The following is a 26,536-nucleotide window of genomic DNA, read 5'->3' as shown; positions in this document are numbered from 1 at the left end:
GAACAGGGCTTTGGTGGAAACGGATGTGGGGAATACCACTCCATGGAAAAACAAGGCATTACAGTTTGCTTGATTATCTAAGTTCATGAAGGCTGGGACAACTGCTAAAGATAAATGAGTAGATTATAAGGACTGTCATCAAGATGTAGAACTCACAGGCTTTATTCACCGCCCTTTAGGAAGCAAAAGACATAGGATTCTTCTGAGAAGACTGGGTGAGGCCCAGTTGGGATCCAAGTCAGGCTTTAGACTGTGGTGATTAAGTAGAAGGAGATGCTATGTGCTGAGAGGAAAGCAAAACAAAATAATCTAAAAACTGTGACTCTGGAAACATTTGCTTAGCACACACATAAAGCTGTGAGTTAATGCCGAGTCCTGGGCGAGTGGAAATACTGCTTTCAAGACTCAGGTAACTAACACCTCAAGAGTGATAATGACACGGCACCGTGGCTCACACAGGCAATCCCATCTCAGTACTCAGAAGACTCCCACATTCCACACCAGCCTGAGCTACAGAAGAGACCTTATTTTAAAAAGCAAGCGAACAAACCAAACCAATAAAAAACCCAATTATATCCAAATGAGAATTTATCTTTTTTTAAAAAAAGTTACCTCATAATAATATCTTACATTTGTCCTTAATAAAGGAGTTAAAGGATGTCCAAATGCCTACCTTTTCTGCCTTTTTGTCAGAAATGTCCTGCTTTTCCAAAACAGCCATGCTCTCCTTCAAGTTCTTCACAATATCTGCTGGAGACTTGTGAGACTTGCCAAATGGGAACGGCATGACGGCAGCACCAGAGGCTTCCACTGCACTCTACCTGCTTGACCTGCAACACAGTACAGGGCTCATGTAAGACAAATAGAGCTAACAGACGACACATGTTTACATTATAATCTGTGAAAAAGCCATATTGGAGGCCAGAGACATCTTAGCAGTTAAGAGCACTTGCTGATCTTCCAGAGAACAGGGGTTTGGTTCCCAGCACTTACAACTCTCTGTAACACCAGTTCTTGGCTCTTCAGACACATAATGTATAGACACTCATGTGAGCAAAACCCCAAACACATAAAAAACCATTTTACATTATGTCCAAAGTTTTGGTAACCTCTCAAGCCCACTAAGATGTGTAAAAATGCTGATACAGAGAGACCCTTTGAAACACTCTTAATTTTTAAAGCATGTTTTATTTTTTTTCCCCAATCTCCTGTTCCCTAAGCACCCACCAAACAGGTGCATATGGATGCTGCTGACAGGTGCACCATGGTCTACCTCTCCAGGGCAACTACTACTGTCAGGCCTACTGCTAAGTACTGATTCAAACAACCCTGGCAAGGCATTACTACTTCCTTATAGAGGTTTAGTAAGGTTGGCAATCTGGCTTACGGTAAAGCAAGCTCCAGTTCCTACTGACCTTGTCCTTAGTTACAATACTATACCCCAACTGAGATGGTCTATTCTACAGCTGACAAGTGAGGCCAAAAGGCAAGAGCTCAACTACATAGCATCAGCATCAGTAACAGGTTCCTATCCCAGGTTCATGCTGCCCACACACACTCCTGCAACACCCAATAGTGCTGTTCCTTACCATCTGAGTATTTCAGAGCTGGAGGGAACACTGACAACACCCTGGATCAATCTCCTTTAAGAGTTACATCATGGACTTTCTATTCTTCCTAGTGCAGATGGGCTAGCTCTGATGGAACACCTCACTGGGGATGCTAATAAGCTCTCAACTTCTGTGGTTGTGGAAACTAACATTTCAACTACACAAATCACAATGTCACATTATCTAAAGAAGGGCTATACCATACACAGACTTAGGATGATAGCCAGGCCTACTCATTAACTTCAGCATCTGGGAGGCAAAGGCAGGAAAGGCAAGCCTGATTTGCACAGAAGTTCCAGGCAACCAGGGCCACAGAGTGAGCTGCTGTCACAAATGAACAAATTTAATAGGACAACAATGGAAGTGACTAACAAGGTAAAATGTTGGAAGTCACCCCCCCCCACACACACACAGTAAAATGACAGAAAAGAAGAGCTGGGAGTGGTAGCTCTTCTTTTTGGTAGAAAATAGGCCTAATATTTACAAAAACCCTGGGTTTGATCCCGAGCAATGAAAAATAAGTCAAACTAAAGGCATTAATGGACATGAAATAATTTCATTTCAAATATAAAAGGATAACACTTTTCAGAAGAATCTTTAATATCTCTTGATGGCTTTCAATTTCACAGTTTTGGCTGTACCAGGAAAAGGGAGGTCTAAAATACTGCAGTCCTACTTCTGTGTTTTCCACTGTAAACATGCACATTATATTAATACCTCCACAGCACAGCATCTTAACACCTCTGACCTTCAATGGTTCATTTGAAATTTTTGAGCTTTTCCCTAATGACACAGTGAAATGCATGTCTATTTACAAAGAACAAACAAGCCAAGGTGGTGGTAGCACATGCCTCTAGTACTTGGGAGGCAGAGGCAGGTGGATTGAAGCCAGGCTGGTCCGAAGAATTCCAGGGCAGCCAGGGCTATACAGAGAACCCAGTCTTGAAAAACCAAAAAGAAGCAGAAAGAAGAAAGAAGTAACAGGAGGATCGGGAAGAGGAAGAGAAGGGGGAAGAAAAGGAATGAAAGGAGGGAACAGAAAGAAAGAAAAAATGAAGAGAGAGAGAAGAGAAAAGAGAAGAGAGAAGAGGAGAGAAAAGGAGAGGAGGAGAAGAAACAATGAACAAACAGGGGGAAAGACCATGTAGCTTTACTGCTAATGTTAAACCCCACAATTAAATTATAACTCCACAAATTCTAATGTGATCTCTCCTGACCTCTACTCCCTATCTCAATTTCTGTTATTTTACAAATTCTATTTTGAGCCGGACAGTGGCGGTGCAAGCCTTTGAGCCCAGAACTCAAGAGATAGAGGCAGGCAGATTTTCAAGTTTTTAAGACCAGCCTGGTACACAGAGTGAGTTCCAGGACAACTAAGGCTACACAAAGAAACCCTGTTTCTAAGTCTCTAAACAAACAGACAGACAGACAAAACAAACCAAAACAAAACAAAAATCCAAAACCAAAACCCAAATCCTATTTTGATCAAATTAAAACAACATCTTCATTTACCAAAGAGAAATAGTTTAACACATGTCCTTTACCATGGATTCTCACAGTTCAGATCCACTTCTAAGGACCTTTTTAAATAACAAGTTTAGATGAGTACTTAATTTTCTGCCTTGCAAGCATCTAAATATCTTCCACTTCTGTTCTTTAAACCTTTTTTGGAGTTTTCTCTGCATACACAGTAGGTCATGCAATACATTCTGTGAAAAAGATCTTTCTGTATCTGTATTTTGTATATAGTATTCTGTAGGAAGTGCTATGGAATTATGCAGATATTCAGCTCTGGCCAGGTTAAGAGATTCAAATGGTCCTATGAGAGTTGGTCACAACACAGCACAGCTGCCAGAGAGAAATCAAATTCCTTTATTCATTCTTCTTACCTGATCTACTGAACAGGAAGGAACATACAAGTGAACCCAATGTACTCTGACAGAAGTAGTCCCCGACATATACTCAAGACTAGATATTCACAAAGGATCTAATTACCTCAGAAAATTTATTCACAATAGACGCAAACCCTCCCTTTTGATATTACTATGATTAAGTTTTTAAAACTAGAGTAAAAGTATAGCGACCTATTTGTGATGGTAATCAGTAATATGTGCTTGAATCCTAAGAATCTGGAGGCTAAGGGTGACCTGAAAAAGGGCAGAATAAACATTCCTCTTTATGCTCTGACGGATACTTCGACCACTAAAAATTTAACTGGGACCCAATACATCTTGTTTGGTCTTGTTCTTCATTAGTTACCTTCCTCTCTTCTTTCTGCATTTAATTGTTTTAAAATTACTCCAATGCTCATCTTTACTCCAGTGTTACTATCTCCCCTGCCTCATCTATAGTTTCAATTTATCTTTTGTTTTTCAAGACAGGTTTTGGGTATGCATGGCTGTCCTGGAATTTGCTGCCCTTGACTCAGAGAGATCTATCTGCCTAACTGCGCCTCCTGAATGCTGAGATTAAAGGCGTGTGCCACCACCACTCAACCAAGTCCTACTTCTTGTTCCTAGTGCCACACCCTAGAGTTCCACCGTGATAGTAGATGAAACTTGCTCAACTTTTTCTTTTGGACACTCAGCAGTCTCTCTATAGGCCAAGAGTTGCAATGGAATCAATCAATAGTACTTGTAGGACATGATATGAAAATTCATAAGCTGTGAACTTAATCTCAGTGAGCACACCAAGAAGCTGTGACTTAAATAGGAGGTTTTCACAAGAATGGAGCCCCGTGGACTGATTAAGGTTGTCTCTTATAAGGTCTTGAGAGAATGTACTCACTCTCTTTTGCTATGTGAAGATATGGACCTCACCACTTGTTCAACCCGGCAAGCTGTTCATGGGGTTTAGCCTCTGGTATTACGTAATGCTAACTCAGTATTTTGTCACAGCAGTGCAGAGTAAGCCAAGGATGACGAAAACTGTGGGTTGTCACAAATGAGTGAGGGAGGCATTACCTGATTGATAGCACTGCCATCATTTGAAAAGGAGCACTGCTTTCTGGTTAGGAGCCACACAAGCCTGGCCCAGTGTATTTCCATATTCTTCAGTAGGGTGTAAGCCAGAATCATGAATATTTTCCATCTGTTGCTATATCTAAGTAGAAGTAAACACCTAGCTTTTACAGAAAATGTTCTATTCATTCTGCCAAATTCAAACATGAAGGTTAACCTGAGAATGAGAAGCTATTAATGGATCAATATATTCTTTTTATTTCCTGCTTTTATAATTGTACTTGTTTACACTGGTATCTACTCTCTTCTCCAAAACAGATGGGAGACCAGAGGATGTTAGGAATGGTCACTGGATTGCTTTGGCTTATGCACCACATTCCTATTTACCCAAGTGCTAATAAATACTGGAAAATAGACAACTGACCCATAAGCCAGTATCAGGACACAGCCACTCACACTGTAATATGCGCTACAAACTAAAGGCATGTAGTGCCTGCTTCTCACAGGAAATTCTAGTTCACTTGGATGTGGGTGTATGTTTGGAAACAATAATGAAAACTGCTGAATGACAACATATTCCTAGACAGCTGACTTCCTAAAACACATATATTCAATCGGACTCATTAACTCGGTGGTCAAATGCAAAACATATAAATGAACAACAAGTCCACACACTGTAAGGTGATTGCACCCAAGGCTTATTAGGGTTCCCAATTGAGTATGTAATCATGGAACGTGCAAATCCATGTTTACTTTTTCAGTTGATTCTTAAGGCCCAATCCTACACTACCATGTTAATGGCATTTAATCCATACAATTACCAAATATGCAGATACTGTTTCTAAGTTATTAAGCTATTGAGGTATATATCTTATTATTTTTAAATTATATGCATGCCTTGGTGTGTGTGTGTGTGTGTGTGTGTGTGTGTGTGTGTGTGTGTGTGTGTATGTATGTATGCATATGCTGACAGAGGCCAAGGATAATGGATGGCCCTGGAAATGGAGTTATGAGTGCTTGGGAGACACTGATGTGCTGAAACTTGAACTCTGGTCCTCTGAGGGAACAGCACATGTTCTTAATCACTGACCCATCTCTCCAAACCATGATGTACAAGGTAAAAATCTTGTGTTTTAAGTATTTTCATTTTACATTGCAATGTAAAGTAGCTGCTGTTTGAAGCACATAGAAATTTCTGAATAGAAAGGGAATGCTACCCACCCACCATTCCCTCTAAACTGATTCACGATTACTAATTTCAGAATAAAACCAATGGGCAATTATCTATAAAACTAGATACTATACAATGTAATAAAGCGAGAGTGCATATCCTTTGCTTTTGTGCTGTAACTAAAAACAAAAAAACAAAAACAAAACAAAAACCCCTCTATTTAGCTTACGAATGTAAGGGAGGCCTGACTGCAAATAAGATCTGATGACTCAGCTTCATTAAAATTAAATCAGGAACACCTTTAAGAAGCCAGCTGAAGCCTTGGTTAATTACCAAAGCCACCAGAAACCTAACTATACCAAAACTGCTCAGGAGACACTGGGTAGAGTGGGTTTTGTAATTAACAAAGACTTTCAGGCCCAGGCTTAGTAGTCCACACAATTTAATTCTAGCATTGAGAGGCAGATGTAGTTAGATCTTGAGACTTTGAGGTCAGCCTGCATAGTGAGACCCATACCAATCTCTCTCCCTCTCCCTCCCTTTCTCTTTCACACACTGGCTGGGGGGTGAGTAGAAGGGCAGAGGAGGCTTCTTTCTTGGCCAATGCCAATCAAAAACTTGATAGTAAAATTTTATAGCCTAGATAAAAAAAAACGATCCTGGTAGGAATGGCAACAGTAGCAGGAATATTTAAAACAATGTAGCACCTGCATTTAGTACAATGTATTGTTGCTTCTCTGTTCAACCTCTATCTCCACCCAATGACTTACTATTTCATTCAGTAAAACTGACTCTTCACCAAGATTACAAGGGTCCTGTGATCTGCTCCTCTCTGGACTTACCCCCCTTACTCTAGGCTACACTCATCCTGCCATTTCTATACTAGACCCAGACATATTTTCCATCTTGTATGCACAAGTGCTTAGTCCCAACACTATGGTTTTCTTATTCTATCCACATGTCTGTACAAATGACATCCAATAACAAAGGCCTTAAGGAGGGTGTATGGCTGCAGACATCTACAATCCCAACACTAGGGGGGAGGCAGTAGAACCATGAGTTTGTACATGCCTGCAAACCCAACATTCAGAAGAAGCCAGGAAGACCATGAATTTGAAGTCAGCTTGGGCTAGAGATCAAAACCTTGTCTCAAAAACAAACAAGGTGCTGGGAGTATAGAATTGTCAGTGTGCTAGTTTGGTTTGTATGAAGCCCTAGGTTCAAACCCGAGGCCTAAAATAAATACACAAAAAAGTAAAGACAGGAATGTGTGCACATGCTATCTGCATTAAATCTAGTGCAACAAGTTAGCAATAGAATTCCTCTAAAGTTCATTCAGCTGCAGTCTAGTTATAGGTAAAAATGATAAGCTAGAGGCAGCAGACATTAGGAGTTTTGCAATTATTTGGCAGGTCTTCAACTGTTTGAGTGTGGTGGTTCAAACTTAGCTCTCAACTCTACATGTGATCTGGCTAGCCAAGACTTTATCAGCATAAATATCAAATTTAGTTTTGAACCTTATTGATAATTTCAACAGTCAAAAAATGCAGCTGATAAATTTCCTGAGCAATTCCATCAACTCCAGTCTTTCCTGTGTGTCCCTGTAGCAAGCTACACCCTCACCTGTTTACTGTTCCATTTGGGACAAGCCTGTGGGAATAAGCACTTACATCCACTGAATTTCTTCTGATTTAGATCCAATATACAGTACATTTAAATTAGGGTGTGTATGTGTATGTGTGTGTGTGTGGGGGGGCAATGAGACAGCTCAGCAGGTAAAGACATCTACTGCCAAAGTGACAACCTGAGCTGGTGCAAGAACAGAACTGACTTCCAAAGCTGCCCTCTGTCCTCCATATATGCAGACAGACAACAGGTATGCACACACAGAAATACTGCTCCCCAATACAAATTTTTCTTGAATCTTGATTCTGTCATTTATTGTATTATTAGTTTCTCCTCTCGAATTCCTACCAACTACAACTTTGATGAGTAAATCATACAGGTCCTCCCTTACTTTCTGTTAAAGATACAAACCCAGGCAAGACACAGTACTGGGGCTTTCCCACTAAAGTCTGTAGTCAGTTTCTCTTGTATAGTTACTTAAACAACTACAAGACCAAGATATTTAACTCTATTACCAACGAAGGCTTACAGATTTCTTTAAAGAATCAAGTCAAGTATAGTGACATAAACCTGTAATCCCCAGCCAGTGAGTTCCAAGGTCTGCTTGGAAAAGACTAAAAAGAAAAAGGAAAAACAAAACAACAGAAAACAAACAAACAAAACCCAACCAACCAATATCACCAAACAATACTTAACGTTAATTGGTAAAAATATACCGTATACTCAATAATTTATCATAATTTTACTCTGTATTGTTTTGTTTTGTTCCATCCTACTCCCTCCTTCTAAAGGCTGGTGGTGATTCACTAAAGTGATTTCTCAGTCTACTGAAGAGACCTACAAGAAGCAAAACAAAGGCTGGAAATTAAATCTTTAGGTTCTAGAAAGATGGCTCAGAATGATAAGAACTTCCCAGCCCCCTCTCAGAAAACCTAAGCTAGGTTCCTAGCACTCATGTCAGGAGGCTCACAACCCCATGTCACTCTAGCTCTGGGAGTTATGACAACATCTTCTGGTCTCAGTGAACACTGATAAGCATGTGGTATGCATATGCTCACTGTATGCATATACAACGTATATAATATACTAAGTAAATAAATAAAATTTCTTTATAAGTCAATCTGAAAAGCTTTGATAGCTTCCTATTCATATGCTGGACTTCTCAAACTATTATTACAAGACAAAAATTAAATTTCATCTTATAACTTCAGACTGGAAATTATAGTTACATATTTAAAATTATTAACTTATAAACAACTATAATACATTAACTGCTTTCTCTAACTTTTAAAACCAATATGGATTTGCCATTTTTAGTCCTATCTAAAATGATTCATAGATATATTAAAGAATAAAAAGCTACAGTATTATAATTTTGAACCAATTTCAAAAAACGTGAATTCCAACAATTTATAAATAGTATATGTAATTTAACAAGAAAAAATTTAATAAGTATAATTTAATAAGAAAAGGTAACGAATTTTCACATTTAAAAAGAGAAACCTGGGGCTGATAGATGTCCCAGAAGTTTAGAGTACTTGCTGTCCCTGCAGATTGTTCAGATTCAATTCCCAGTAACCATACTGTGGCTCACAACTCTAACTTCAGCTCCAGGAGATCTGACACTCTCTCTTAGTGTCAACAGACACCAGGCTCCTACACAGTACATACACATATTGTAGGCAAAATACCTGTACACATAAAATAAAAAAGTATGACAAACTGGACCAATGAGATGACTCAGTGGGTAAAAGCACATGCCACCAATCCAATCCATAGGACCCAGATAGCAGAAGGAGGAAAATATCTCACTGCTGCAAGTTGTCCTCTGACCTTGACATGGGCAAAGTGAGACACACATACACATATAATAAACCAGTACACAAGTATTTTTTTTTTTTAATAATGAAAAAGTATCAATCTTCAAGGAACTGCAATCTACTTTTCCAGGGTAAACTCTACTTGCTCTGCTACAAGGCTGTGCAAACACAGTCCATATAATCATGAACAAACACCATGGTCTCACCCACATTTCTGTAAATAAGAAAAGCAAACAGCCAACCCTGCCCTTTAGAAAGCAAATTCCTGAAGAAGAACGCAATATTCAAACTTGAACTATAAACAGATGAGAAAACCTGACACAAATCTCAAGTATGGTCAGACAAAAGTACCTTTTGGAAAAAAATTCTCTTTAGGTTGAAGAATTAATGATGTGTTAGAAATTCGGTGACTTTAAAAAGTCGTACTAGTAAAAGTAATTTCTAAGTTTGCCTTTAGTTATTCTGATAAAGAACTATATTTTGAAAAAAAATTGAACTCACAGCTTTAAATGTCTAGAGAATCAGATATATAAACCTGGGAAATCACTCTCCTTCAAAGTCTGGCATTACTATTTTTGTTCTGGCCAAATGCCCACAAAAGCACAAACAGACCGCATAGCCAGTCCAAGCTGTACCACCATAGTTGGAGATTTGCAGGTTTGTTTTCTTTGTAACTGCCCAAAGGCTGTCAAATAGTAGTATTTAGTGTAAACAAACTCTTTTCAGCAGAAATGTTTGGAGACAGAACACACAACTGCATGGTACTGCATGACTGAGCGTCATGTAGAAGAGTGGTTCTCAATATTCCTAATCCTGTAAACCTTTAATACAGTTCCTCATGCTGTGATGACCCCCAACTGTAAGGTTATTTTGTTGTTCCTTGATAGCTAGTTTTACTACAATATGAATCATAATGTAAGTGTCTGATATGCAGGATATTGTAATATGCAATCTTTAAAGGGGTCATGACACATAGGTCGTGACTGCTGACGCAGAACATTCTTTCAAAGATGACCGGTCTCCTACCCAGACACCATATCCTTTCTAGACTCTTTGTCAGCACATCAACTGGCTTATGAAGGCTTGATCTTAGGTTGAGAGAAGAGTTCTCAATGAAATAATGAGGCTAAATAGTTTTTAACAACAGAGGAGCAACTGGACTGCAGCTGTCGACCAGGAGCAGGATCACACAAAAATTGGCTGCATATGCTTTTAGAGGAAATGAAGAATTCCACCACATACCCATAACTCAGCTCATGGATCTAAAAAGATGAGGTCATAATACAAAGTAGACTAAGATATCCTAATGAAAACCCTAACCAATACCAAATTCAGAGGACAGGCAAGGCACATTGCATGCTAAAGGCAGGCAGACACCAAGGAGATGATGCTCTCTGAACTGGCTCTTAGACACTGATGCTCTTGAAGGAAAGCCAGAAGATGTATTACAATTGGCTAGAGAGCTGTATTTCATGATCTAAAGTCTGATATAGAATCAAATTATTTTGTAATTTTGTCAAGCTTTGTGGGTAATAAAGCATGGAGTGGAAAGAAAGGCAATAGTTGAGAAGCCCAAGTATTGTTTACAGAATGGCCACATGCCTTATTGCTCAAAGAACATTCCACTCACTCCTGGTGTGTTGACAACACAATACAGTCAAACTGGAAAATCTGCCTTTTCATCTGAAATCGGTATGTAAAGTGCGGAAGCAATTGCTTTTTACAGCCAAGGAAGCTGGACAGCTGGGAGATACCTCAACCAGGAAGAGCTACTTATATTGAAAACTTTCTAGCCTCTATACATTTTCAGCACAGAACTTAATGTTTCTTTCACTATTTCAAAAGTGGAATGCTACCAACCACGTGACAACAGTGGCAGAATAACCAAGACTGCTGCTGCACACAAAGGAACAACTCAACCAGATTATCATCCAGATGCAGATGCCCTACATCTTTCATCTCAACTGATTTTCTAATGTCTTGTTTTTTTAGTTTTATTTTAACTCTGGAACTAAAGAGATCTGCTTGCCTCTGCCTCCCATAAAAGGTATACACCATCATTCCCTTGATTTCCTCTTTACTTTTTACTTCTTTCAAATATTGCTGACTACAGTGTCAGAATCACAGTGGTTTAAATGAAAGATAAACTGATTAAAACTGGATTCCTACAAGTGTTCTAGGAGTAAAGCAAATACGGTGAACTTATTTCAAGATAATGGGAGATGAATGATATATGCTCAGAAACATCTTCAGATAGAAATGGTATTAGCTATGGTGCTAAAAACAGGTTTCAAACTTTGTGGTAGCTGAGTTCTGGAGTAAGAAGTCAGTGTACTCCAGTCCTAACAACTCATTCCTATTGTTTTAGATAATGGGAATTCTATGTCATGAATAGTACATAATCTGTAAGTCTTATGTAACACAAGCTCGTTGTTGTCCTCTTACCTTTGCTTCCCAAGTATTGGGATTACTGGCATATGCCAAGCCATTTGGCATTTTACTGGCATCCAAATCAATGTAGGTACTTAGATTTGCAATTAAGCCCTGGGTAAGCTCTTTAATTTCAGAGGCAGCTATTAGTGCTGTCCACCAGGATTAGCCAACTGTTAAAGCCAGTGCAGTTACCTGAGATTATAACCTCGAACCTTTCTGGTGTCTAATAAGATGTTTGAAAGTATTATTACAAGGCCACTATAACAGCTCCAGAGCATCAGAAAACCAATGACTTCAACGTGGTACAGTGGTATATGCCTACTATCCCAGAACTCCAGGTCAAGGTGGAAGAATCCCAAGTGGATTTAGATCACTCAGAAAAATAAGGATTTAATAGTATGGTACTCCAGGCCAATATTATCTTTTAGGTTTTAAACTAAAATATCTTAAGTCTAAGTAGCTCATTTGGAGACACTACACTGACCTACTTAATTCCTGAAAATGGCAGGCTTCTTCCTTTTAAGTGACCAGCTTATGTCTTATATACAGTCTAGGAACTAACTCCATATTCTAGCTACCTTAATCAAAGCCAAATGTGGGATTTCACCTAGCTGTATATAAGATGTTTATTTGTGTATTAACCCTGACCCAAGAGTTAATTTTTCCTGTTTTTCTACTGTGCCTTATTGTGTTTTCTATGGTAAAGTGAAAGATGGGAGTTTGAAATAAACACAAAGGGAAGATGGCTTTTTCAGTAAAATACAAACACTAAAACTCAAGTAGAGATCCCCAGCAACCACTATAAAAAGTTGGGATTGATGGTGAAAGTATATAACCCAAGCTTTGGGGTGGTGGTTGGGGACAGAGAGAGACAGGCAGACCCCTGGAGCTCAGCCTTGAAGCTCAGTGAAGCCCCTTTCTCAAAATAAAACAAAATGGATTAAGCCATTTTAAGCAGGACTACATAGTGAAACCCTACCTCTAAATCAATTACTAATCAATCAAGCAAGCAATCCACCCCACCCCTGAAATAAGTGCAGATGGACTGAGGAAGACACCTGTAACTGACATATGGCCCCTGACTCTGAGCCAGACAGACACACACACACACACACACTCACTCACTCACTCATTCATTCACACATATCCCCCACACACATACATACACAAAATTAAGAACAAAACAAATACCAAACTATCAACAAAACATCAACACCCAATTCTCTTTGTAACAATTCCTTCAAAGGAAGAGAGAATGCAGGCACAGTTGCTTAGAATTTCTCCTTTCAAGATTGACTCAGGGCTAGGCAGAACATTTTATAGTTAGATGTACTGTGACATCACAGCTTTCATTCTGAGAGAAGTGAATCTCCTAAAAACTGCTTTGATTTCAAAGGACCCATGAGTGGGTTGACTCCAGAATTAGTCCTTAGAGTCAAACTAGGTAAAGACAGCTGTACTCTTGCTTCATAAAATGGCAGAATGATTCTGTCTTCTAAATTAGCGCAATGTGGAACCAACAGAGATTAACTGAGCAACTGTGTGAGGACAAACACAAAAACAAACTTTCTTTAACAAATTAGGGTCTTTTATCTCTTATGAACCATCTTGATCTAGCCAATGTTTCTATTCTGTTCCTGTTCACATTCTAATCTAGCAAGAGCAGGCAAAGCATCTCCCACAGGGTTGCCTGTGCCTGAGAATTTCTTAGTAATAAAAGACAACTCTCCCTTGGTATATACAATTCCTTATGTTTATAGAATATACCCAAGTCCAACTCTTTAAGCTCCGATCAACATCTATCTATCCTGATGGTAGACTAGAGGACATTCTCCCCTTGAGGCACATCCAAATTCTTCAATCTCCTATCAGCAGCAATCCATCCTGGATGGTGAACTGAATGTCATTTTTAGGCACACTTCACTATTTTCATTTTCCTCATGTTACTTGCACTTTTTTTTCTGGTGGTGCTGGGGAGTGAATCCAGGGTCTCAGGCATGCTAAGCAAGCTCTTTTCTCGTAAGCCCTCAGATCTGCACTGACTACATTTCTTCCAAAGCTCAGTGCCTTCACATGATCTCTCTTTAACACCAACTCTAGAAGTTTCTTACTAAATAAATAATCTCTCAGGGCCAGGTATGACGTTGCATACCTCTTTAATCCCAGCACTTGGGATGCAGAGACAGGTGGATCTCTGAGTTGGAGGTCTGCCTATATACAGTGAGTTTCAGAATAGCCAGGGTAACACACAGCTCCACCACCACCACCACCACCACCACCACCTTCTCCTTCCCACTAATGTGGTCATTAAGCAAGTTCCTAAATATCTTGAGTTCTATAAGCTGGCGGCTTTACTGATATGGTTCAGCATGAGTCTGATCCCTGGGACCCATACAGTGGAAGGAGAACCAAGTTATCCCAGCTGTCCTCTGGTTTCTACAGGTATGTCATAGCATGTGTGTGTCCAAGCACTTACTTATACAATACATATGAATGTATGCAAACTAAATAAATATAATTTAATAACATTTTTTTTTATTTTGATGCAGAGCTAAAGTAAAATATCTAACAGGTGAGAAAGGAGTGAGGGTTCAACTCAAGCCCAATTCAGTCAGCAAAGATGTCTAGCAGGGCCTTGGGTCCAGCATTACCCAAGACACCCATAGCCTCTCAGTTGTCTTCTGTGGACTCGTGGACATGTGGACAGGATGAACAGAGACACTAGCTGGGAGCAAGGTGTCATCCAACAGAGGGCTCCATCTGCAGGAACTGTACTGTAGGGTCAGCTCCAGACCTGTGACTGCTCTTGGCTGCTGACCGAAGAGGAGACGCTGTCGGAGGAGAGTAGCTTTTCCATCTGGACACGAAACAAGGGCCCTTTGTAGGATTTTCTTCAGTCTTCTATTTTGCCAGATCTGTCATCTAACTGAGTTCAATTCATCTCTTCTTTTATATCAAGTTTGAATTTAGGGAATTTTTGTATTAGGTACAATTTATCAAAACTGAATTAAGAAAAAAAAATTTACAGTATTATTCTCAAAATAACATCAATCTATTTTTGTAAACCTCTTCATGCTATTAAATTTTGCTCTAAAGGCCTCCCCCCCCCCAAAAAAAAAAAACAAAACAAAAAACAAAAAAAAAAAAAACTTAAGAGTACTCTCTAGCCAGTAATACACTGATGAGAGATTTTTTTTCTTGCTTATAGTCTTCCCACTTGAGAACACAGCCACTCTTAAGTCACTTTTTCTTAGGACTTAAGGTTTTTTAAAAGTTTAGTTTGGGACTGGAGAGATGGTTCAGGGGTTAAGAGTATTGATTGCTCTTCCAAAGGTTCCGAGTTCAAATCCCAGCAACCACATGGTAGTTCACAACCATCTATAACAGAATCTGATGCTCTCTTCTGGTGTGTCTGAAGACAGCTATATATAATAAATAAATCTTAAAAAGTTTAGTTTTTTTCAGTGATCCCAAATATTTCTTAGAGATTTCACTGTTTCATAGAGTACTTTTTGTTCTGACTTTTATAATACTGCTAACAAGAAATAAAGTATCTTTGTATAAGATATGGCTACTGAGTGGGACTTGATTTTATTAGTTTACTAACTAGCCAGGTGGAGAGAAACTTGCCGGTATTTTATAGTCTCTAGAACCATAAACAGGGACTTGTTAAAGAGGGTAACAACTGTTTTGTTCATCTCAGCGGAGTATCTCACAGCAAACCTGAGATTATTTATTCTTCTAGTCACACAGACAGAGAAATTAGGAACAGTTTCAGGATGTAAGCCTGGCACAGGTGGACACTTAGCCTTGGGCTTTTGTCTAGCGCTAACTAGACAGTTCTTCCTGAGCATGGGGTACTTAGAGAACACCTCTGCTGTTGCCAGCTAGCCTGGCCAGCATGGCATGTAAAGAGAGAAAATAGCAATATTGGAAGACTTTTTTAGAGGCAAAAATCTCACTATAACCAAGGCTGGTTACCTTGTGATCCTCCTGCCTAAGTCTGGGATCCAGAAAATCCCCAAAGGATTTACTAAGGCCAATGTGATTGATGAGGGTGTATTTTCTCAGTTGAGGTTCCTCTTTCCAAATAACTAGCTTATAACAAGTTGAAACAAACCAAACACCACCAAACCAAAACAACAAAAACAAAAACAAGCCAACAAACCAAAGCCCCTAAAACTAGCACAACAGAATTACTTCATAAAGATATCAAAAATAATCCAACTTAAAGCAGTCTGTATGTTTTCTCTACTTAAGATCCTGAAAGAAAGAAATTACCTAGTAAATGGCCTGGAGCTTCTAGGAATCAACACCTGGCTGTGACCTCCAGGATTCATCCCAAATTGTGGCTCTGAGGTTTGTAGACTTTACCTTTCCTGTCTGAGGAAAAACAGTACTTGAACTTCTCTTGTCTTCCTGTTAAGATCTATTTCTTCTCAGCTCCTTAACCAGCACTGACAGTAACTTGGTAACACACAATGGGAACAGGAGGCTTGGCTATGTTCCAGGATGGTCTACAACCCATACTCTTGTGAACACAAAAAAGCCTACTACATGTATAAGGTTAGGCCCTACACCAGAGAGCTGAATATAGAACCCTTTCCAGATTTATAACTGAGGCTATCATTTCACTGACTAAAACACCTGAAAACATTGGGTTCTTATAAATGGGCTGAATACATATGTATATAGGTCTTGACAATGGACCAGCAACTGGTATACTTGTGTAGGTTGGCAACTATTTACTTTTTAATCTTGTTCTTCCTGCTTACACCAGCACAGAATTCATGAGCTATTTTCATACTGAGTTGGTATGTGCAGAAGACATGGTCTACAGCACTTTTGTTAGGACCTTTGGCCTACTCTAGACTTGTGACTCCACTAACTATAGGCACTTAATTAACAGAGAAGTCCTTTTTCAGGTATACCAGAACTCCCATAAAAACTGTTCACTGGGGGTCTGCAAAGATGGTTTAGCAGTTAAGAGTACTTGCTACTCCTGAAGAGAACCTGAATTCAGTTCTCAGCACCCATGTTGGGTGACTCACAACTTCCTTTAATTCTAGGTCCAAGGGCTTCTTCACACACACTCTCTCTCTCTCTCTCTCTCTCTCTCTCACACACACACACACACACACACACACACACCCTATCCCCTCCACCACCCCCCCCCCCAGTCCTCTGGAAGCACCTGAACTTAAAAATGTGCACACACCCACTTTCAAATACACTATCCCTGAAACTTATTTTTTCTGAGACCAGGCTGACTTCCAACTCACAGAAATCAGCCTGCCCTCTAAGTGCTGGGATTAAAGAAGTGTGCCATCACACCTGACCTTTTCTTTGGGGGGGGGCGGTAATTATGAAACATAATTTTTAACATGTTTGGGAAAATATCAAGTAGGGAAAAACTCAAATGTGTTATGAGTCACATAAATATAATAGTTGATTTGGCCTCCACGTTACTGACCTGTTCTAAATGTCTCTTTTCTTGGAGTAAAGCCTTAGCAGCAGCAGAAATACTATAACTAAAAATAACCTGCAGAAATGGGGATAAAATAAGAAACACCAACTTTTATTTTTGTTTTTGTGAATTAAAAATACAAAAAAAAAAAAAAAAATGGAGCTGGAGAGACAGCTGGGTGGTTAAGAGCACTTGCCTGTTTTTCTGGGAACTAGGGTTCAATTCCCAGTATAGCAGCTCACAAACTGTTAAGTCTAGCTCCAGGGAATCTAACATTCTTATACAGACATACATGAAGGTAAAACACCAATGCACATAAAATAAAATCATGAAAAAAGAACTACAAGAAACTAATTATCACTGCAAGCATATATATTGTTTGTTTAGATAGGGTCTACTATGTAGCCCAGGCTAGGTTCAGATGTTGTGATCCTCCTACCTCAACCAACATCTTGAGAGCTAGGATTATCTTCATTTGCCATGATGCTGGGCTAGAATGGATACATTTGTATCTAATTACATGCTTACTTAAGAAAATGTGTAAAGAAAATCTTTTAATTGTGCAATACTGTACCAAAAAGCTCATAACTAGGAGGTAAAACTTTTAAATGTATATTTTTTGCTGACATCACAACAAATGACACATTCAACTATAGACCAAAGAGTCCAGGTTCACTGCTGGCTACTTAAAGCATTTCCAGAGTCATAAAATATCTCTGAAAGTACACAGGAATAGCTCCCATGGACTAGGAACTTGGAACATATCAGATACACAACATTTTCCTATTGAACTTCCACAGCTTCTTTACAGACATCAGTCTACTCTTATTTTACAGACAGGAGAGTCAGGGAAGAATGGGCATACAATATGATCCCCAGCAGCATGTAAGTAGGATTTAAGTCCTTTCTTATGGCCCTATTAACATGAAGCTTTTGAACTATTTCATTTAAGGAACCATCTCTCTGGTACAGCCTCATTTTCATATGTCCTCTGATTATAACCAGTGTAACCTAAAAGAGTATTTAAAATAGCAAGGTGAGTTATCTCTGATAGCTCATAACAGGTATTAACAAATCTAGAATACTAAAAAACATCACACACAGTAAGGTTTAAAAACTAACTGCTTCATGCTCTGCAGATATGGTACAGTACTCTTCCAGAGGACCAGGATTCCATTTTCAGCATCCACATTGGCTCATATCACCTATTATTTTTGGTTCTAGTGGACCTGACTGATACCTTATAGCCTCTATGGGCACTAGGTGTACATACACATATATGTAGAGAAAATACCCATTTTAAAATAACAATTTTAATTCTCTAAAAAGTTATCACCTCCCAGCTGGGTGTGGTAGCTAGCACTCAGCAAAAAACAAAACTGCCAAAAGTTCTAGGCCAAACTAGTCTACTTGGCAAGTCTCAGATCAGGCAGAAAGAACTACAAAGCAAGACTACTACTAAAAAAAAAAAAGTTAACTTAATCAGAAAAATAAATACTATGAAAATAAACCAGTAAGTGTGCAAAGAGAACATTTCTCAAATGATTCCAATGGAACCTATTGTAAGGTTTTTGTCAGTCTTCCTAGGGAAAGGGACATCAAAACCAAATAACCCCAGCAAGTTGGAAAGTACTGCCCATTATGGTACCGTTGGAAAAGGTTATAATGTACAATGTATTTCTCTGACAAGCTCTGCAGAAAATAATCACCTTCAAAAATAAAAACCTGGGGTTAAGGACTAACGGATCCACTTAGAATGCATGAGGTCCCAGGATCAATCATTAAAACAAAATAAACAAAAAACTGGCTTATGCCTATAACCAACACCTGGGAAACAGCAGTGGAAAAATCCTAAATTATACAGAAAATTCAAGGCCAGCCTGGACATGAGATCCCACCCACTCACCCAAAGACTCACCCAAAGTAACAGAGCTACTGATCTATCAAAAGACTAATACTCCATACAACAAGACTTGGTAAACTTACAGGGAAAGGAGCAGGGGTCTCTTCTATTATGTAAATCCCTTTCCAGTGCAAATACAACAGAGATAAATGAACATGAAAATGTACTCTAATTAAGCAGTTCCACCTCTACAGACTACAAATTTTACCACACTATTATATGCCTGGATCATTTACTATTTATAGAAACATTTTATTTCCTAAAAGGACAAACTCAAGAGACCTTATCAAGTTTTTTAAAAGTGAAGACAAAACCAAAAACTTTCAACCAGACAATGATGGCGCACAACTTTAATTCCACCACTTGGGAGACAGAGTCAGGTGAGTTTGAGGCTAGCCTGGTTTACAGGGCTAGTTCCAGAACAGCCAAGGCTACACAGAGAAATCCTGTAACAAACAAACAAAAAACTCTTAATTACAAACAGCTTACAACTTCTATAGCAAGCATAGCTCAAAGGCTGAACAAATGATAAAGCCATGACTGTTATGGGGTAAGAACCAGAAAATCTGCATAGATTATATTAGTGAGTCTGCCTGCCTACCAGTAGTATCTAGAGTTTGCTATTAAAGCAGAAAAGAATTGTTTAGATGGATCAGTAATTTATTTTTTCTTTCTTTTCTTTTCTTTTTTTTTTTTTTTTTGAACAATTTCTTGAAGCCAGGTATTTAAACCCATATTAGCAGAATGTTCATAACATGTGAACCAAACAAAAGTCATTTAAGGAGTTGTTACTCAAGTGTCCCCCTTGTCTTTTACCACAGTTAACAACCCTAAGCAGGTAAGGAGTAGTATCTTGCTGTCTTCAACTAGATTCTACAGGACTGTCCTTGCTGCCACCAACTGGATTCTACAGATTCTTCCTTCCCGCTCAGTGCCTTTGGTTCATGTCTTTCCTTTCTCCCCAAACAGCTCATAGAGCTTCACAACAGTGACAATGCTACTCACTGAAGGCTTTTAGAACTTGTTAATCATTATCTGACTTACTCAAGTTGTACTTTACTGTCATATAACATTAGTTCTCAACATTTTGTAAGTACAAAGGTAGAGAATTAGAAAATAGACTTTTTTGTTTACCTTATGCAGAGTACTTAAATAGTGTGAAGTAACTCCAGGCACCTGACCAACTGGAAGAAAAAAATGTTCAAGTGCAGTCACATGCCTTCAAGTTCTCACAAAGGAAAAGCCTTCAGGACTACAAACAAAACCCCAGAAGGAAAAAAGGCAAGTAACATCCCCACACACGGCACAGAAAATAGGACAATCTAGACTCTAGGGGCTTCCAACCTAGGCCTCTTGGTAGAATCAACATTAGTCAGAACCCAGCCCTCCCTATTACCCACTTGCCTCCCATCCTCAAATTAGGAGTAATACTAAAAACAAAAACAAAAAACAAAAAAAAAAAAAAAAAAAAAAAAAAACCTACCTGCTGGCCTACATAAACTATAAACTACCAAGCAATTGTAACTATACAGCTAACACATTTAAAACAAACTATCTTTTTTTTTTTTTGATTATAACATGTGGCTATTATTTAGAAATCTATTAAAAAATCCTTAACTGCCTGTTTTATAAACCTTTATTTTAAAACACTAACTCAAAAATCCTCTACAAGAAAACAAATCCTTACTGAGGAAAACAAACTATTTCGGATGATGAAGTAGTGCACAGTTCAGAGAGTTCCTGTTTTGAAGTGAGACAGACGTGGTTTCTAATCCCAGCTCAAATGCTGTATTTGTAGACCTTGGATACGCCTTTCTCATCTGTAATGTTTGTCTAACATGTCAACATGCAATGGTAGCCACACCAATTTTACCTATTAATTTTTGTTCATCTCCCATGATCTTTATTTCATCTTTAATCTTCAGACTGTTACCCCAAACATAATTATGAACATTTGTATGCTAAAACAAAAATGCCTATTATATATTAAACACCATTTAATATATACTAAATGTAATTTCTATCAATGTTTTAAAAACAGGCTCAAAGGACATTATTGCATAAAGTACAAAAATTTAACTAAAGCAATCTACATGAAGAACAAAGGCCCACAGCTTATAAGGTGAACAACCCTGGGCAAGTGGCTGTACTTTACAGAAAACTACCTGCAGAGTTAACCAAACACTGCCTCCAGTGACAGGGGGCTTCAGTGTTTGCAGATACAGAAAGAGCCATTCTGACTAGACTGTTTTTGAAGTTCTAAAGTTTCTTCTACCCAGAACAGTTTATTATTGTCATTACAAAACTTAACTGTCCGGACAGTTAGTACATGACAAGTCCACTATCCCTACAAGCTTCTCAAATGTAATCTTATCATTCCTATCTGAAGAATTTAAACTAAAAGGGGGTTCAGGAACTTGGCTGTGGTTATAGAACTCACTGTAGGAGATTAAGGATCCCAATCCAAGCAGAATGCTTTTAACCCAGAGATTAATCCTGCTCTCCAAATCCCAAGAACCCAAGAGTGAGCCACAAAGACTTGTAAACCACAACCTGTTCCGACTGATTTTCCCCAGTGCTTAATATAGCAAGTTTGTAATCTGTATAGGAATAGCTATGACCAATATAATTAACAGCACCCTATTAGAAGGCAAGCTATTGGTCATTAGACAAAGTTATAAAGTAGCAACACCAAGCCACAAAACCTGTTTTGTTTCTCAGGTAAACATTTTATCAAAATTAATCAATGAGTTCTAATGTTTTAACATTACAGTACTTCCTTGGTCATAAACAATGTACCCACTGGGTAGTGCTGCAAAGAATAATTGCTCAATAAAACCAGACTGCCACTAAGGTTAACTAGGTTTTGTTTCTTTGTAAAATGCCCTGAAAAAACACAACACATAACACACACAGAATTGAGTGTGCTAATACATGCCCAAAAGCCAGTACCTGGGAAAGCGAGGGAGGAAGACAGTGCACTGGAAACAAAACTGGTCTACAACAGTGACTCGGAGGCTACAACCTAGGCTACAATGAGACCCTGCCCAGATTCCCCCCAAAAATATACACATAAGACAAGCAAACATAGAACTACTGCTTAAAACAATTTGCTCTGAATCTGAGTATTAAGAGTAGCAAGGTCTCAAGTTAAATCAAGGAATAAGTATGCACTGGACTCAGCCAACACAATCGGCATGGGCAGGCTTTACAAACACTTCTTTAGGTCTACTTTCCCACCTGACTGAACTCTTGCAACTTTCAACACACCAATCTCCCTTGTCTGCCAGTTTAAATTCACAGCTGCTACATATCCCAAACCTATCTTCCTCTTCCTAGGGAAAGTTAGAATGACACTACACGTATGTTCTATAAAAGTGGCACAGCAGAGGACTGTATACACTAACACATACATATGTGTGTGCACAGGACACTGTTGGGATGGATGATTCAAGGTTAGCCTTGGTCTACAGCCTGAGTTACAGGACAGCCTGGGTTACAGAGAAACCCTGTCTCAAAAACAAAAACACCCAAACAAAAAACAAAAACAAAACCCAACAACAAAAGCAACAACCCACATATATCAACAATGGTAACAAAAAGACACTACCTGAAATTCTCATTTACTACTGAATTTTATCTTTATGCTTGTGGGAAGGGGGAATTTGTGTCTGTGTCTACATGTAAATATTTATAAGGCCAGCAGAACAAGTATCAACAGTCAGTGATCAACTTTCTCAGGAAAATTAAGCTCTTGGTTACAAACAGTAATTGCTACAAAAATCTATACTTAACAAGAAAAGCTTTAAGTATTAGAAAATAGCCAAGATGCTATACATTTGCAACATACAGTAAAGATTCACTTAAGACAAATTAAAAACCAAACCCAGTAAGTGGGCTTCTCAAGCTACTTCATATTAATCTTATGAAAACTCAAATCTGCGGGATATGGTGCACACAACTGTAATTCCAGCGTCTGGCTAAGACAGAAAGACTATCATAAGTTCCAGACCACCCTAGGCTACAAAGTTAAGTTCAGGCTAGTTTGAGATACTGAATCAGACACTTTCTCAAAAATACAGGAACAAAGCTCATAGTGGCCTTTAAGCCCAGCACCTGGGAAGTAGAGGCAAGTGATCTCTGAGTTTGAGGACAGCCTGTTCTACAAAGTAAATTCCAGGATAGCCAGGGCTACACAGAGAAATTGTCTCAAAAAAAAAAAAAAAAAAAAAAAAAGTCTGACTTCTGATGTCATGATTAAAAAGTAGTTATCTCTGTTGGCAGCCCTAGTATAGACTATTTTTTAGTAGTAGAGCAGAGGGTAGGAAGGGCCATAACAGATATCATATCAGCCATGAATATAAGCTTTTCATCATATCCTTCTTTAATTTGCTTTTTAAGCTATGTACACATGTGGGTACGTGAATACAAGTTCAGGTGTCAGTTGAAGACACGAGTGTATGTTGTCACTGGAGCTGTAGAGGAAGTTGTGAACCAAACTAGATGCTGGGAACCCAATAGCAGCAGAACTCAGGTCCTCTGCAAGAGCAGTGCACACTCTTAACCACTGAGCCACCTCTCAGGCCCCTCAGTGCCCTTCTAAAAGTACTTCTGCTCACACAACAGAGGTCTGTGTGCACTTCTCCATTCCTCATGATCACATACATGTATTCTACCAAACAAAATATATTTAATAAACAGCAATCAGGTCCAAACCTTGATGAAAAGCTAATAGATATACTTCAAACAAGAAGCCTTAGTAGGTAACAATGCAACCTTGACAGATAAAGCCTAACAAAACATTTAAGAAAATGTTCAAAATGGTGCTGTTGGTCCATGCCCAGCACTTAGGAGGCTATCTGGAATTTTGAAGCTAGCTTGGTCTACACAGCAAGTTCCAGCACAACTTGGGTCAGAGTAAGAGGCTGTTTCAAAACGCCAATAAATAAACAAATAAATAAATGAATGCACATAATACATTTTTATGAAGATATACACAGAAAAAGACCAGAAAGGAAACATGCAAAAATGTTTACAGCAACAAAATCTAAGTAGTAAGATTAAGAAAACTTGGGGAAAAAAAAAATCCCAGTCGGTTTTGTAGTCCTAGGATTTAGAAACCCACAGCAGGAGGATGACAGGTTGAAAGACCTGAGCTACACACTAAGACAACGTTTCAAAAGATGGGGGTGGGATGGAAGAGATGGGGGAAGTGGAGAAAGGAGAGATGGGACTACTTCCATGTTTCAAAGATTATGTCTTACTTAAAAACAAAACAAAAACCTCTCTCTCACTGTGATCTATGTGGCTGTCCTAGGACTCCTCCATCTTCAAAGTGCTACGGCTAAAAGTGTTCACCACCACCAGCAGCTAGATCTTATTTGGATAAAGTAAAATGGAAGACCAAAAAAATGTAGGTTATTTCCTTGTACATAAAAGTGCATACAAAACCAATATTAAGTTCTAAGGCAATTCTTACAAGTTCTTAGTCGTTACTAATTACTTGCTAATTTTTTTAAACCTATAAAATAGAGCTTAAAAACTTTCACTTTTGGCTCTCCAATATTTTCATAACTAAAAACTAACAAGAAAATTCTTACCTTTCTAGAAAACGGTGTGCCCAACTGTGTCTAGACTGTTAACAACAGTTCCGTTTTTATTACTATTTTCTATAAATCCGAAGTTTAATTTTCAATTTCAACAAAGGGATCCAGAAGTTCTGATGCAATTTTAGCGAACTCACCAACGCCTTGTATGCAGAGAAGGTTAATTTAGGCACCTCTTCTCATTACTTCAGATAAGCACGCATCTAGTGACACTTTCTGCAAAAAGTATTTTCCTTGGCTTGAACATAGATTTACTTAAATATCCCGGAAGCTGTCAAAATCGACCTCAAACTGCATTATATTTAAGAAACAATGTCAACTCCTGACTGTGGCCTTCTCTGCTCGCCTGTCTTTCACAAGAGCGCCTTTAATATGCCCTAGCATACATTTCCGGCCTCATGAGTCACTGAAAAATGAGTTCTAAGTTTTCCGTGGAAGGTCGCTCAAACAGCTCCTCTACAGCATTCAAAGATCTGACTCCAACTGGCTCTTTAGTCTACTCCACCTACCGCGGCACCCGGTGATGGAATTAACAACATTCGCATGCTCTTTGTACCTTTGTCCTCCAGCTTTGTTGCCCCTCCACGCCCTGCTCCTTTACAACCCCCTTCTCTTCCCGAATCCAATCGAGCCTTCTAGACCCGGTTTAGTACCGCCTCGCCCAAGAAGCCTCCCAGGTTCCTGGGAAGGCGGAAACGATCGACAGGTCGCGTCTCCCCGGAGCACCTTTCCAGCAATTGGTAGTCCCTAAACAGAACTTATCTACCCCTCCTGCCTGGTATCTTAGCTATTTATGTACTCGTCTTATCTCTCACATCGCCGGGTAAAAGCTCCCCGGGGGAGGGTACCTCCGGGCCGGGTTCACCTCGGAGTCGCTCCGGCACCGGCACGCAGTCGGCGCTTTAGATTGCTCCAACCGAACCCGGGAACGCGCCGACCGTACAGTTCCTAGCCAGAAATCAGTTAGGCATTTTCCTGAAAGGTTCCCTACAAAGATAGTGTTTGCGTCCCGCTAACAGGAGGCTGCGCGGAACCTGCGGCTAGGTGCTCGGAGTCCCCGGCGCGGCGGGAGTGACAGCTGGCCGGGCCAGCTCTCCTCCGGTTAGCCGCAGCCCTGGCCCGCAGGCCCCGGGAGCCTAGTGCTGGCGAGGACAAGGGCGGCGCCCGGGGCTCCGGCTGCCCCGGGCCGCTCCCGCCGCCGCCACCCGGGAAAATGGAGGCGGGTCGGGCGGAAGCCGGCGGGCGTCCGAGTCGCGAGCAGGGCCGGGCCGGGGGGTCACTCACGGGGCTGGGCCGGGCCAGGGAGCTCCCTCTCCGCGTCGTCTCCGTCCCCGTCCTCGGCCGCCGCCGCCTCGGGCTGCTCGCTCGGTCCCCGCGGTGCGGCTCGGACGCTCCGGCCCTCCGTTGTCCTCCGTCCGCAGCTGCTCCGGGCGACGGGCTCCCGCGGCGGCGGCGGCTGCGCGGGCGGACGGTGGCCCAGGGGTTCCTGCTGTGGCCGCCGCGCTGCTGCGCTCGGTCGGACTGCGGCTGTGGCCGTGAGGTCCGGCACTGCCTTCGCCTCTGAGCTTGCCTCAGCCTTCGCGCGGCTACTGAAGACCCAGACTCCCTCAGGCCGCGCGGATCCTGGCGCCCCGCGCCCAGCTCCGGCCTGAGCCCGGCTTTGACGTGCGCACTGCGCAGCCGCCAAAGGCGGGACGTCGGGCGGAGCCGCAACGCCCTTTGCACGCTCGGGCGCCCCCGGGCGGCCGGGAGGACCCAGGACGCCTGAATCGCAGGCAAGTTGAAGAGCCGGGGGCCCTGAAGAAAGCAGAAGCCAGGCTGGAGTCTTGCAGGTTGCCCCTCACTTGCTGGTTGGTGCTCAGCCCGTCCTGAGCATCTGAGCTCTCTTCCCCGAGAAACACACGTCTACTTCCTCAAGTCTTAAAACCTTAAAGCTGCGG

General features: G+C 40.3%; 1 protein-coding gene across 2 annotated transcripts in view; it reads right to left on the bottom strand.

The window, feature by feature from the left end:
• The window catches only part of CAB39 (calcium binding protein 39), a 59,281-nt gene extending 33,026 nt beyond the window's left edge, over positions 1–26,255 (bottom strand). Inside the window, exons 1-2 of one of the 2 annotated variants that reach the window (XM_080932864.1) lie at positions 25,881–26,255; positions 674–830 (exon numbers count right to left, since the gene is read on the bottom strand). In XM_080932864.1, the coding sequence (XP_080788990.1) occupies positions 674–787 (114 nt within the window). In that variant the 5' untranslated portion in view covers positions 788–830; positions 25,881–26,255. Of the gene's footprint in view, positions 1–673; positions 831–24,590; positions 24,739–25,880 lie in introns of those variants that run through there. The other variant, XM_080932865.1, reaches the window with a different exon arrangement.
• Between the last annotated feature and the right edge of the window lie 281 nt (positions 26,256–26,536).

Source organism: Micromys minutus (assembly GCF_963924665.1).
Source record: "Micromys minutus genome assembly, chromosome: 19".
NCBI lineage: Eukaryota > Metazoa > Chordata > Mammalia > Rodentia > Muridae > Micromys > Micromys minutus.
Note: the sequence above shows the minus strand (reverse complement) of the source record. Positions and strands in the feature narration are given on the sequence as shown.